Source organism: Botrytis porri (assembly GCF_014898465.1).
Source record: "Botrytis porri strain MUCL 3234 chromosome Unknown BPOR_019, whole genome shotgun sequence".
In the NCBI taxonomy this organism is placed as follows: domain Eukaryota; kingdom Fungi; phylum Ascomycota; class Leotiomycetes; order Helotiales; family Sclerotiniaceae; genus Botrytis; species Botrytis porri.
The window spans coordinates 637454-652390 of record NW_024066093.1 but is presented as its reverse complement, the minus strand read 5'-3'; the positions used below and the strand labels follow the sequence as shown (position 1 = coordinate 652390).

At 38.0% G+C, this 14937-nt stretch overlaps 4 protein-coding genes across 4 annotated transcripts; 3 read left to right on the top strand and 1 right to left on the bottom strand.

Moving 5' to 3' along the window:
• Positions 1–4141: 4141 nt before the first annotated feature.
• EAF01_011139 (uncharacterized protein) lies at positions 4142–5237 on the top strand (the record flags this gene model as incomplete). Its single annotated transcript, XM_038919396.1, has 2 exons — positions 4142–4280; positions 4357–5237. 2 exons carry the CDS (start codon positions 4142–4144, stop codon positions 5235–5237), a joined length of 1020 nt encoding a protein of 339 aa, XP_038765267.1.
• A 34-nt stretch (positions 5238–5271) lies between these two features.
• On the bottom strand, positions 5272–7211 carry EAF01_011138 (uncharacterized protein; the record flags this gene model as incomplete). Its single annotated transcript, XM_038919395.1, has 10 exons — positions 5272–5309; positions 5392–5812; positions 5861–5951; positions 6031–6166; positions 6274–6421; positions 6480–6514; positions 6565–6617; positions 6679–6957; positions 7010–7095; positions 7146–7211. The coding sequence occupies 10 exons, from the start codon at positions 7209–7211 to the stop codon at positions 5272–5274; spliced, it is 1353 nt and encodes a 450-aa protein (XP_038765266.1).
• Positions 7212–9868: 2657 nt separating this feature from the next.
• Positions 9869–11151, top strand: EAF01_011137 (uncharacterized protein; the record flags this gene model as incomplete). Its single annotated transcript, XM_038919394.1, has 2 exons — positions 9869–10016; positions 10070–11151. The coding sequence occupies 2 exons, from the start codon at positions 9869–9871 to the stop codon at positions 11149–11151; spliced, it is 1230 nt and encodes a 409-aa protein (XP_038765265.1).
• Positions 11152–12248: 1097 nt separating this feature from the next.
• Positions 12249–14031, top strand: EAF01_011136 (uncharacterized protein; the record flags this gene model as incomplete). Its single annotated transcript, XM_038919393.1, has 6 exons — positions 12249–12379; positions 12449–12568; positions 12620–12759; positions 12830–12937; positions 13014–13370; positions 13448–14031. The coding sequence occupies 6 exons, from the start codon at positions 12249–12251 to the stop codon at positions 14029–14031; spliced, it is 1440 nt and encodes a 479-aa protein (XP_038765264.1).
• Between the last annotated feature and the right edge of the window lie 906 nt (positions 14032–14937).

Genomic DNA, 14937 nt, shown 5'->3' with positions numbered 1-14937 from the left:
CTATAAAACATTCCCATTAGATTTTATTAATTACCCGTCAATTAATTATAATTAATAAGAGTTTTATTTCTTTTAGAATAAAACTTCTAAGTACTTTATAGCTTTTGATATAGTAAAATTTCCTATAACCCCTAAATTTATTATGATTTATTATATTTATTCATTTATTTTGATTTTGTAATATATTTAATCTGTTTGTTCTATAATATTCAATTATGATATCCTTTAATCACTCTTGTTATTCTAAATGATTTCATTTTTTAATATTACCTATCGAGACTCTTTTTCTTTTAAATAAATAATACTAATTCCTAATCTAATTTTATTATTAAGTAAATCCTTTTATAAAGTATATCAATATATTCCTTAAGTTATTTTTATTATTATTTCTATTATTAATAATGATAGTATAATTTAAATCTAAATATAATACTCTTTTTTAACTTTTCTATAAAGAAATAAAGTTTAATTCTTATTATTCTTTAACATATGATAATAAAAGACTTCCTATAACTCCCCTTGATCTGGCCATTTTAGATGTTTATTACTAATTCTTTCTAAAAAGAATGAATTTGTAATAATTCCGAATCATAGGATTTAATATTAATTGATATATTAGACCTTGTAAGTCTTACCTTCTTTAGTGTCTATTATATTAAGGTTATAATTAATAATTCCTTTATTAATATCTTCAAATCTCTAAATACAATAATTCCATTAATCGATTTATTAAATTATCCATACTTCTCCTTTCTATAGGTTTCTATTTACCCATAAAAGATTCTCAATCTTTTCTTTTTCGAGTTCTTTTTTAAGTTTATTTTCAGATTTATTTCTGATTCCTTCTTTATAAATTAATAATGATGTAGTTAGTTCTATTCTATTAACAACATACAATTATAATATAAAGATAACATTAAATTAACCCTTACTAAACTTATTCTTAAAGTTATCCTTTTTACCCCCTATTTTCTTACTTCAATATTCTACTACCCAATACCCTACTTTTTTATATTCAAAATATAAGTTATTTTCTTATCTTTGTTTTTTTTCTAAATTATTATTCCTATTCTTATAATATATAATATTGAGTTTTATAAAGTCTTTATATTTTTATAAATTGTAATATAATCTATTCTTATTTTTATAATAATATTTTTGCTTTTAATTTTCCTAGGGTTTATATAATCTTTAACTTTATCAATATCTATAGAAATAATCATTTGATTTAATAGAGTTCTGAATTAGATTATTCAAATCTATATTCTCAACAGATCTTTTTAACTCCAGTCTAACTTCTAATTTGAGTTCTTTATAATAATAACTTATAATAGCAATGTCGTTTTATTTAATTGTTTTTATATATCTTCGGGATTTTATAGTATACTTTAATACTAATCCTATCTACTTAAAGTTAAAGATCTTATTTTCCATTACTTCTAGTTTATTAAAATTCTTAAAGATTTTATAAATCTTTATTTTAAATCCTTTAAAATTGTTGAAGATTATTCGAGTGGGTTGTATGTAATTCTAAGTGTTATATTCGAAATAGTTTTGTAAATATAATTGAATTCATTTACTTATCTTTTCTTTGAAATAGGATGTAGTCTATATATTTTTGGATTTTATAATTATAAACTTATCCTTATTAAATCGAAAATAGATTTCTAATTATAAAAGGAAAGTGTTAAGTTCCTATTAATTACCTTAATACTTGTTTAATAAGGTGATCTTAAGGGTTTTATTAATAATAATCTTTTATAAAGTATTAGCCATCTTAATATCGTTAATGTCTACTATTGATACAGGTTGACCTATAACAATATTTCTAATTACTATATTTAGCAATAATTTATTAAATCAATACTTAAAACAGAAAGAATACTCAAAATGTTATAGAAACTACTTTTAAGTTATGTAAAAGTGATTAGAAATCTCTTGAGGTAGTTTAGATTAGATTTCAAATAGAAATTCAATAAGATTGTAATTGATTATAATTCTTATAACTATAATAATAAAACTAATAATTATTCTTAAACACAAAGTTTTATATCATAATAAAACTCATTCCCTATATAGACCTTTATTCTAAAGTCAACCGGTAAATCGATCAATAAGTCGATTGGCTTTAAATCACATAATACTTATTCTGTGATTTATATAATACTACTACTTATCTAATCTATATTTATTAAATAACCTATAACTATTATCCCTCCTATATTTATTATAGAATAGATATTAATAAAAGATAAACATCTATTTTTTAATTATTATTTATTAATTCAATTACCACTATCTTTAATTACCCTTTAATTCAATTGTTTTTATAATACTATTTTCATAAATTCTAACACCAAGGCCTTAGGTTTATCTTATAATCCATGTTGCGGTACGGGTACCTCCGTAACACTATTACTATTGTCGGAACACATGACCAACAATATAACATTACATATTACGCTTTACCCCATATACGCATAAAGTGCATAAATAAGAGTAGTACATATATATAGATATAGCAATTCTCTCTTTATATAAAGAGGGTAGATAGAAATAAACAACCCTTTTAACCATACATATTGTATATACACACCTTACCAAGTCTGCCCAACAACTATATATATAATCCCTATTATAAAATCTGTTTCATTGAAATTATAGAAATCTTTATTCAAAATATTATATTTCGCTCATATATTCGTAATTAATTAAAAATATTTTTCAAAAAGTTTAGAATTCTTATAAAAAACTCTTTAAAAATTATAAACATAATTAAAATGTATTTTTAATTCGATTCGATGTTTTACAAATTAATATGTTCAAAGCTTTTCAATATATTTCATATTCTTTAATTTGAGAATATAATTTATTATATCTTTTATATTCTTAAATTTAAATAGAAAATCTTTTGAATTTATATTAAGAATATATTGAATAATCATTTTCTCTTTTAAATCTATAATCTTATAATAATTCATTCGAGTTTCTATATATAAAAATAAATTGTTTATTTTATAGTTGATTATTATATAAAGTATATTATATAATTAAGCAATTTATCGAATACTTAATTTTTTGTTTTTTTGAAGAGTTTTAATAATTAAAAGTAAATGTACTTCTTTATTTATAAATTCCATAATAAATGATTAATAAAATGTATATTGAATATAAAGAATATAAATTAAAATGAAAGTGGCCCACTCGGTGATATGACCTACTCAGTGTTAAACTATGTTATATCTATTAGTATCTATTAATATGATATTACGTTGTACTTTATGATATAGAATATACCTATTAGTACTTATTAGTATAATATCACCTTGTACTTTATAATATAGAATATACCTACTAGTACCTATAAATACGATACCAACGTATCAAAACAAATGAAGCATCCGGGCATTCGGCAAGAGACAGTGCTAGCTGCGGACCTGCGGCTGCCCCCGAGTGTACTAATAACCATAAATCCAAGACCCGATATTATTTTTCGCCCCCATGTCTTTACCATTCCTATCTTTCTATTTTGTTCTGTACTGTGCGGAGTATCGTATCTATCATATCGTATTCTACCATTCCGAAAAAAAGAAAAAAAAAAGGAACGATTAAACGCGCCTGACGAGTTTCTCAGTCTGTCTGTTTCATATTCAAGCAATTGCACACGTAGCAAATATCGAAAGATAACTGTGGTCGTCGAGCTTTTTTCTCGTATCTTGAGGGTTTGGTACGATGTACAGCGTGTTTAGTATTAGGTAGCCATATAAAGTACAGCTATTTTTAGCAATACACGAGCTGCGGAGGGGATGGTAGTGGAGAGGATGACGGAGGAATCGACACGAGATGAAGTGCAATGTGAAGCTAATTGAAGGATGGGATTTGGAAATTCGCTCGATCGATAAGGTGAAGGGTGTGCGAGGGATGAATGGATAGATGTGTGATCTCCGTATGTGCTATGTACGTAGATAAGCTCAGGGATATATATTACAGTATATATAGAGGATAGACTCGCGAAGAATGAGGTTTGTGAGGTGTATATTGTTTCCGTCATGCACATAGAGTATCGATCCCTCTTGTCGCGAAATAGTATTAGATGATTTTGCATTGGTAATCGAGTAATAAGAATTCGAGAATCGCAAAGATGAGTATTAGCCACGAAGAAGAAATCCTAGTCACCAGTCGCAATAAGGCGCCGTCGATTATCGATGTGACTTCGCATAATGAGCGAGTATTCGCTCAATTACCGGATATGATACAGGAAGCTCTTGTTTCTACAGAATGTAAGATACCTATACCTCTCTCAATTTTTTAAAAAAAAAAATCAAAGTTCGAGGAATCACTAACAGATACATATAGTCTCGGCGCCCAATTTAAAGATCAGTCGTGTACACAATGCGCGCACCATCGATTCGGGCTTCATGACCCAACCCATGTTCTACATCACACCCAGCAACGAATCGAGTATCAGCATGCCGGATCTGACGCTCACAGACGAGAACATTCTTTCGAAATTCGGCACCGAACTTACCGCCAATTTCGCGGATATAAAAGCGCATGGCTCGGCTGCTTTTTTCCAAAAGGAGAATTTGAGTGATGGGGCGACGTATTCTCTTTGTGCGTGTGCGACGGGTTATATATGGGTGTATGTATCACCTAGCAGTATTGCCGATGATCTCGAGGCTGCAGATGAGGGATGGGTTGAATTTTCACGATTGGATATTCAGATTGGAACGTTTGCGCTGCGGAAGAAGGCAATTACTACGATTGAGATACCGTGTCATTATCGCACGGGAAAAGTGGTTGCACATATGAATGGGGATTTGTCATTGCTATGTTCGACGGTACTGGCAAAGTATTTGAGGTTTAGAATGATGGGATGCCAGTATGAATATGCGACTGAGAGTGCGATTAAGGAAACGAGGAAACAATTAGCGCATCTGAGGGTGGTGGATCCGGGGATTTTTAGGGGCCTGGAAAGGATGTTGAGGGAGATTTGTACGAATGCTCCGATGCCGCCGACGAGTGTGGTGAGTCTGATTTCAAGAAGTATGATTAGGGGACGTTGGGAAGTTTGGGGGGATAGAAAGGTTCTGAGGAGGAAATATTCACTGCCTGGACGGGTCATACAAAGTTTTAAGAAGGGGGAAGCTGATCCTATTGATTTATTGAGTGAGAGCTATACGTTTTTGAGATTGGAGAAGAAGAAAAGTAGTATTGGTGGTGTAAGGGATTCATAATCGCGTCCGCGGGCGGAAAGAAAGTTGGTGATTCTTAAGAGACGGGAACCATTATGCGATCAATGTTCGGTGCTACATAATATGTTAGTACCGAGTACATTGACGTATCATCAAAGACTAACGAATAACGAATAATGAATAATGTAAAACTTACCCCATCCAGAATTATACGACTGAAATTGAATGACATTTGTAGTTCCAGCCTTTAACGCCGTAGTCAAGACGCTTGTGCCTGGTGTATTGCCATCCGTTGTCGGTAAGAATGCAAGAATATTGCTGACTCCATTGACCACAACATTCGCATAGCGTTGTGTCGAATCCCCATTCGTATGGTGGATTCGAATCGAGGTGGTAGTTGCTACAGAGCTACTCACTCCATTCATAGTCAAAGTGCCCCCAGGACTGGGCCCGCCAATATATCCTACTTGGACGCCACCTGAACATCCAGAACATGTGAGAGTTATAGCACCATTAGCGAGAGTATTTGTGCTAGCCTCAGCCTCTAGAGTTGTTTCAGTAGGACCGGCAGTCCATGTTCCTGCTGTTGGGTTGATGCTCCAATTCACTTGATTACTCTGTCTACGTTAGTTTCTGGCATTTTTTGTCGGCACCTTGTTACATACCATAGTTGCCTTCGTTCCGGATATTGTTATAGGTAACCAGACGTAAGTGGAGGTCATGAGGTTAGATGAATGCCATCGATCTCCCATATACCTGTATTTGGTTAGCACCAAGTTTTCTGGTAGTAAAGGTCCATTTTCCAAGGTCGAGGACGAATAAAAGACGTATTTACATGACAACCCCATTGATACTGACCACAGCGGCCGTTTGACTGCTATAGGTGTTTGATCCGACTGTTGCGAAATTGGCCCAGGCAGACCATGGCCCTGACAGATTTGTCGCTGTGGCGTAAACATTGTCGTTCGGATCTAATGGGACGAACTTAGTTATCGATCATTTGGGAAGAATGTATCTTATATCGAGAATGGAACTATCATCCTCAGGGAGACGATTCAAAGAAGAAAGGCATGCATACCCCAACCAGATAAGTGACTGGCAAACATAAAATAAGTGCTGCCACTTTTATATATGGCAGGAGCTTCGTAGTCGGCAAATGTATAAACAGCCGAGACGACTGATGTATAATCGGCTGAGAGCTTGTCAATTCGTAGACCGTTTACTCGCTATAAGATAGTCAGAGCTGATTTTGAATGGAAAATAACAGGCGGGAAAGGATGTTACATCTTCAGTCAAAAGGTACCCTGTTCCGTCGGTGTCTAATTTCTCATTAATTACAGAAAGGACGTGGAATATCATCTCCACACACCTTTGAACACATTGAGGTCTCTGCTTTGGAAGCCCAATGGTTGACTTGCTCCTCTGTTGCATTCCTCATCAGTCTCGATTTCAGTTGGGGTCACTGTCAAACTCATCAACTCACAAGTATGTATAAGTTCCACAAACACTGCTGCTAGTTGCAACACCAGCCCTTGCTTCACCATAACTCGAGCTATCAATATGCATCCACATGACATATTTAGCAGTTGCAGCATTGTACATTATGTGTGGACGCTCCACAACTCGATTGGGTCCCAGATCTCCAGATGATTGCACTGTAAGAAGATAAGAATTGAATTTCCAATTCACAAGATCTGTGCTTGAGTAGCAATTGATTGATTGGAAAGCACTTCCATTTAGTTTGTTCTCTCCGGCCCAATAGCTACGATTGATACTAATTAGTTTGGGATGAATACTGAAGCCTAGTTACTGACTAGGTCGATCCGACTTGGATTATTCCACCTCCATGAGCTTGAATATGCTGGTTAAGACCAGAAGCTGTCCATGTTGCACCTGATATCTGAAAATTTGTAAGCTATTGCGTTGAAGCCACCTGAGGGCAATACTTACGATTTGAAGGGAAGCAAGTACGTAACTGCTCCAAAAGGAAAGTAGCAAAAAGACATCGAACAACATTTTAACTATTCTCGCCCAAAGTGTGTAGTGTATTGGTGACTAGATACTGACATTCGGATACGGATCAAGACCACCTCATATATATACACCATTCTCAATTCTCCAGGATCGGAGAAGGTGCCAAATCCAAGGTTGGATCTTGAGATTATCTGCTGGTTCCCCAACTCAACCAAGCTTATACTCCGGCATGATCACCGGCAGCGACATCTACATTGAGATACCTTCTGCTCTAGTGAGCCAAAAACTCTTTTGGCGCCCCAATGATATGGATTCTGATTATCTGGTTTCCGCAGTGGGTATGCCACTGCATTCGTTGCCCAAAAAGCAACCCCACTAAGTATGTATAGACATGGATAAATCCACTTGTACGAGGTGCAAACCCCAATTTCGAAGTAACATTATTTTATCCGCAAAGTTGGAAGATCTCGTGATGAGAAATAGTCCTTTCGATATTATATCAAATAATACGATCTCCGGGGAGCTCGGGGGAAGGGAGAGGCAGCTGTGCAGAGAGCTGTGGAAAAAGATCTCAAAATAATACTACGTTATTCCGCACTTGATATAGAGAAACATAAAATGAAAACTATCTCAAGGCTTGATGGATCTTATTGCGCTATTGCATATAACTCAAACTCGAATTAACCTTCCCCTCAAACTCCGGATGAGTGTGATAAGATTCAACGGCACATTGGTACCTGGTACAATGTACAATGTACAGCTGCCGTGGTACAGAATCATCATTTCCCCGCATCCCAGGCTGGTTTGCACTGCATCATTGATCTTATCATGTCGGTATTCAATTTCCCGGAAAACGCGTCGAAGGTCAAGGGTTGATTATAATACACTTCGGATTGAGTTATAGCAACATGGGAAAATTAGAATCGAGACGACTGGAGGTGTTTATGAAGCCTTTCAACAATGATTGAGTGGCCAAACGTTGACATCAGAGAGAAAGAAATCTTGGAAGGCTCAAATTGCATGGAACCCGTATCACGTGATATAATCGCCGACGCCCTTCAAGGAAAATATTCTATAAATAAATAGCAAGCAAAACCAGTGTCGAAACCATTGCGAGCAAATGTTGAAACGAAACGAAACTGAGGAAAGGCTTGAGATTGTATGGGAAACTGACAAATCACGTGCTAGCGCGCATCTATCTGCATTAAGCTTAGTCCATCCCTCAAAATTGCACGACTCAAACCAATGTGCGATTCAAAACATCAAAACTCCAAAAACACCCTCCAAAAATCGTCAAACCACCATTCATTCCTTTTTGGGGTTTTATTCCATCTATTCATTCTTCAGTGGGATTGAATTTTTTGTATGCTAAATCTTTAGCATCTTAATAGTCCTTCCACACGTTCCATGATCGACTTGGTACCATTCGTGGCTGTGCTACAATATCACACGTTGATAGATTGATCGTCGACGATCATATTGAATTGAAATGATGGCCAAGATAGCAACTCTTCGTCTTGAAAGCCTGACAAGACGCACTCACGTCGGTGCCTCGTCATCAATTTCATCAATTCCATCAATTTCACCTTCTCTGGTCTCAATTTCATCAATGTAGTTCACCAAGGGTCTATATCGTCTTGGCCTAATGTTCAAAGGGGCTGTTCATGTCCAATTAGACACAGTCACGGTAGTTTGTTAGCGCGAACTATCGCGGCATGCTGAATCACTACCGGGGTATAGGCACAGTACTATTTTTACTCGAACTTTTTTCATATTGTACGAAGATCTCTTGGCAATCTAACTGCTGTTAACAATATGAATCTTTGGCTTCTAGATTCATGAAATGTGACCGAGGTCTTCATAGGTCCTATGAGAGGGGGCTTCCCTGACCGGATGTCCCTGCCAAGTCTCCGTCGACGCGTTCACTGTTCTCCATCTCGATCTTTTACAGTATACTTATACTTCTTTTGCGAAGTTAAATAGACGTAGAACAGTTGGCAGTGGCATTGGCGTGATCGGGACATTACGGAGTATTAAGTTCCTGATAATACCGCATATGCAGCTGGTCCAGGGTGCTTGCCTAGCCAGGCCAGGCAAGCCTGAAGCCACCCGCGACGTCCCTTGAAGCCAAGGCTCAGTAGTTAAACTTTACTTGGCTCCGACGATTTTAAAGTACCGGGAGTTTAAAGATCGTCTTCTTAGTGGAAGAGTGTCGCCCTGAGATACTCATTGAGGCTCTTCATCAGAAGTTCTTATCTCTTGGGCATCCACTTTTTTTCAGTTTCGGGCATATTTTCGTTGTTTCCTTTGTGTTACGGCAAACTTGGCCATGGAATGCTCCATTTGGTGTCGTTTTAGTTATATCTTCGACAGCTTGGATTCTTGGTAGTAATTACGAGACAAAGGGGGCTCCACTACATGGAGATTGTCGCCTCCTGTATCCGTGAACTCGAGATCCTTCAAAATGAGGTCGTCATCCCACATCTGTCAAATGCTTCCCCAGAGTCGATTTCCCTAACTTCATTAGAACACTAACATAATACGAGCTGCATTTTGTCGACAACAGAAGTAGTTGGATGTATCTGTGTTCCACCTAACGGTCTCTCATTCTCTCCTCATTTGCTCATCCCAACTCTTCTTCGTCTTATCCTCTGTAGAAACCACAATTTAGACTGCTGGCTCAGTTCAATATAGCCAAAATGGTTTCTCCCAATGCTCCCAATGAAAACATTCTTGGAAGAGATTTTGAAGAAGTCGATGTCGAAATTGGCCTTAAGGAACTTCCAGAGAAGGAAGAACCTATCCAGAACCTCACCTTCTCCGAGCGCTTAAGACATTTCACTTATGGTACTTGAAGCTCCAGGACTCCCTACGTATTCTGCATTACTAACTTTTGAAAGCCTGGTTCGCATCTACAATGTCTACAGGAGGAGTAGCTTTTACCCTCTCTGTCCTTCCTATCGAATCGGACGCAATCCTCACACTAGGAAAAGCTATGTTTGTTATCAACATCATGGTCTTTTTAACCATCGTCGGGCTCCTGATCGCTCGTTTTACAATGTATCCCGGCACTTTTACACATTCACTCACGAACCCACACGAAGGATTCTTTTTCGCTACAGGGTTTCTCACCATGGCGACAATGATGACGAACGCGACTGCATATGGCATCCCAAACACTGGCCCTTGGCTCATCGGCGCTCTACGATTAGCTTTCTGGTTATATACAATTGGAGCCACACTTCTCGCCATCATTTACTACCACGTCCTTTTTACTGTCAAGAAGCTTGTCATCACCAATGTTCTACCAGGTTGGGTTCTTCCAATCTTCCCTGCCATGTTGGTCGGTACTCTCGCATCCGCCATCGCCAAGACGCAGCCTGTAGAATCTGCAGCACAAATGTTGGTGGCTGGTCTCACATTCCAAGGTCTTGGATTGATGGTAGCTATCATGATGTATGGAATTTATTTCGGTCGACTCCTCACCTCTGGACTTCCTGTCGATGCATCTCGACCTGCCATGTTTATTGCAGTTGGACCTCCATCCTTCACGGCCCTTGCACTCATTGGTATGGCCCAAGATGCAACAACCACAAAGGTCTTCACCGAATACTACAACCTTCCAGGGATTAGCAATCCAGCTGCAATTCCTGATATGTTACAACTCGGTGCACTTCTGTCAGCAATCTTCCTCTGGGCTCTCGCATTTTGGTTCTTCGCCATTGCCACCTTCGCAGCAATTGAAGCATATTCAAGAAACGACTTCCATCTGAACTGGTACGCCTATGTATTTCCAAACGTGGGATTTACTATTGCAACTATAAAGATCGGAGAAAGATTAAACAGCCCTCCAATACTGGGTGTCGGAACTGCAATGGGAATTGTGCTATTCCTGTTATGGATGCTGATTGTGTTTGCTCACATCAAAGCTTTCTCAAAGAAGATGATAATGTGGCCTGGGAAGGATGAGGATGCCCACTGAAGAATTTCAATTTTCATTTTTTAGACACAATGATGGGTTAGCGATACGGTGTACATTCATTCTTTTAAAAAGCCGACCGCGGGACGTTAATGGACCCAAGGTTTAATGAGCACAGCATAGCGGGTATGGGATCAATAATTAGATATACAGGTCATAGACCAAAAGTAGATTGGACCGGTATAAAAATTGGACGGGTGGAGTTTACATGTAAATATTACAGATTTCTTTCATTCAATACACACATACCACAGGGTCCCTCACCAAAAAATGATTCGGGAATTTCAATCATGTGATAAATAAGTAATTTACAGATTTTGGCTAGATCCTTGGTAAGTGGGTATGATTCTGAAACGATATTGCCCTCCTCCGGTCTGGAGGGGATGTGGGGAGAGGGGAGGGGGCCGTGGAAGCTCTTCGGGTTTCACCACAAGAAAGAACAAACAGCACTAAGCTGAAGCACATTCCTTGAGTGCAGGTTTGAGAATGGCATCTAAGATTCCCAAATATAGATTTGTTAGCTGTGTTTTGAGGAAACCAAGCTCTTTAATCGTCTCACAAATTTTGCGAAGTTGGCTCGTTGGACGTAGGTAATACTAACACACAACGTATTCCCGAGCACGGCCCGGCTTCTTGTTAGCACTTTATAGGAGGAGTTCGATTACTTTATTCGAGGATTAATTGTGGGAAGAGCATAAAATTTGCTAGCAACTTATCACTTGTCCGGATAAATACAAGGGATTCGAACTTATCCCAGAACACCCCGCACTTTGATCGATGAAGGAAAGTTGGTGATCTACATCATTCGGTACTGACTGTCAACTCTATTTGTACGGTTGGAGTATTCATGTGTGAGTGTTATGATACCCTGCTGAAAGATTACCCACGAAAATCCGGGGTGATTGAAGCCGACATCTTCGAAATGCTCACTGCCATACTCCAGTACCGGGGTCAAGGTAAGAATGCAGGCACATCGTGAGATGGTGGTGGCGGATGAGAGGGTAGCATAAGTATGTGTCTAAACCCCTGATTTCTGGCATTGAAAATTCAGATGAAGTTGAAATGGGAATATCTTTAATAGATCTCGATATTTGTTGAAGATGACATTATTGAAGAATATTTCTTGCTTATTACTACCTGCCTTTGCGCAAGCTGCCACGGTAAATTATACTATACCATCGACAGCAGCAGCTAGTGCAGCAAAACTTGCTCCTGCTCCAGTTGGTTTATCGTAAGTTTTGATTTCATGATACATCAGATTCTACTGTTGATACCATAACCATTACTAACAGTCTATCAGATTTGAGTTCTTTGCATACCCGTCATACTTTACAAATGTTACAGCTACAAACCAATGTTTAGCAAATTTCAAAGATTTGAGTGGAACGTGGCCTCCTATTCGAATTGGTGGTACTACACAGTATGTCATCTCCAAGAGTCAAAGGCTTTCCGAATTAATGGAAATCAATAGAGATCGTGCAACATATGATACAAACACAAGCGCATATGTTGTTTACAGTGTTAATTCATCTGTCGATGCACCAGCTTCATTAACATTTGGTCCTAATTTGATGAAACTTGCTTCTACATATCCTGGGACTGTCGTGTTAGGTGAACATCATTTTTTCTGTTGTAACTCTAAGTTTACAATGAATACCTATCTGACTTGAGATGACCAAAGGACTGAATCGTGGTCACAATGATATTACAAACACAATTGCAGCAGCAAAATCCGCAAAGGGTAGTATGGGAAATCTTAAAGCTATTGAACTTGGCAATGAACCAGAATGTATGTCTACTTCTACCATTCCATCCATACTTCAATCAACATCGCATCTAACACGAATCTAATTTACCTCATCCAGATTATACCAGTGATGGTCAACCCATTGCATCTCCCTCATGGACCCCTGCTATTGATGCTGCCTCTCAAAATAACTGGGACTTCCAAGTAGGAACAGCTCTTCAATCGACAAATATAATCCAAGCTGGAAATTCTAATGCTTCGCCGCCTACATGGGGAGCTGCTGAACTCATCGCTCGTGGGAATGCCACTGTGAGGACTTATGTGAAAGATTATGCACATCATAATTATCCAGGCGGTACTCTTCAGAATTTGATGAGCCACAGTGGGATTGTGAGTAATCTGGCACCAATTGGAACAGATGGCAAGGCAGCAAATGCCGTTGGGAAGGAGTATGTTTTGGGAGAGACAAATTCCGGTGTGTATTTCTTTTCGCATGACTCAATGAGATTGCGGGTAAACGTTTAAGCAAAGACTAACAATAATTACGGTAAGTTTCCGGCGGAGGTGCTGCAACTGTATCTCCAACTTTTGGAGCTGCCCTTTGGACCCTCGATTATACACTTCAAGCCACAGTTTTGAATATCACTACCATATATTATCATCACGGAACCATTGGCGCTTGTTACTATTGTTGGTGGGGCCGATATAACGCTGGCGCCCCTTACTATGGAGCTTGGCTTGCAGCTGCAGCGTTCGCCGAATCTTCTTATATCCAACAGATCGATTCCGGCAGTTCTAATTATGGTATTTACGTACTTTACAATAGTGATAAGGCCCCAATCAAAGCAGTATTGATCAACAGTGATTATTACGCTGGAACTGGGACAAGAGGAAGTGAGACATTTGTTCTTGGGGGACTCACAGTAGGAAAAGGAACAAAGGCAAAGAGATTAACGGCAGGAAGTGCTTTGAGTAGGGTGGATCAGGGATCTAATCCATCATTTGGAGGCCAGATCGTGGCTAACGGTACTTGTGTTATTGGTGGTACGGAGACCTTTGAGACAGGGACCGTGGAAATTACTGGCACGGCGAGCTTTACGGTTGCGGCGAGTGAGGCTTTGTTAGTTTATTTCTAAGGAGAAGTCTGGGGTGATAGTTGAGGGTTGAAGGCTGAGTAAGATGAATGATGATAGTCGAATAGAAATAGCTCAAATCGTATTCACAATATTATCTCTGAACTTGCTATTTCGATATCGTATATGGGTTCGTATAACCGTATAACACCTACAGCTCCCACAACCTTTAGACTCTCCAGAACCTTCACTACCCCTCCATGATATCTGCCTTTCTCACTCCGATCCGCGTGTCTGATAAATTTAGCCACGGAATCCGGGTCATCGCCCACGGTCATTGATATTTTGCCTTTTTGAACCCTTTCTCGATACTATAAGAAGCTGGAGAATAAGGATAGAATAATGTCATGGAAAATTGATAAGAATATGGTTGTGATTGAAAATGATATGAATACGAGACATGAAAGTGGCTTGGATATTGGATGATGCCAATGTTTTTGCATTGGGCTAAATTGGGTTGCATATCGCAAGGGTAGAGATAGTGTTTCAATTCCTAAATGATCGCTTGAACTTGATATCTTGAGTCTTGATTGGACCTCCTCTCGTTAATTTAGTTTTTGAGGCCGGTCAAGTCAGGTAGTCTATTGCAGAGGGGTTCTGACTGTCTGCCGATATCACAGACGATTACATGAATCATATGACTTTTGTGATACTTGCAAAGATAAAGAAAAGAAAGTTACATCATTCAACTCAAGTCCCGAAAATTCACTAATTCACTCATTAGTTTCTGTGGTCCGTTCGTACAGCAAATTCTCCACTTAGTGGGAAAGTTTTCGACGGTACGATGGAACCCCATTCATCAAGGCTGTATCCATCCATCCATCCATCAAACCCACCACAAGGTCCACAACCCAAATTGAGAAGATACAACAGCAAAGCCAAGGGTTTCACAAAGATCATGATTTTCCA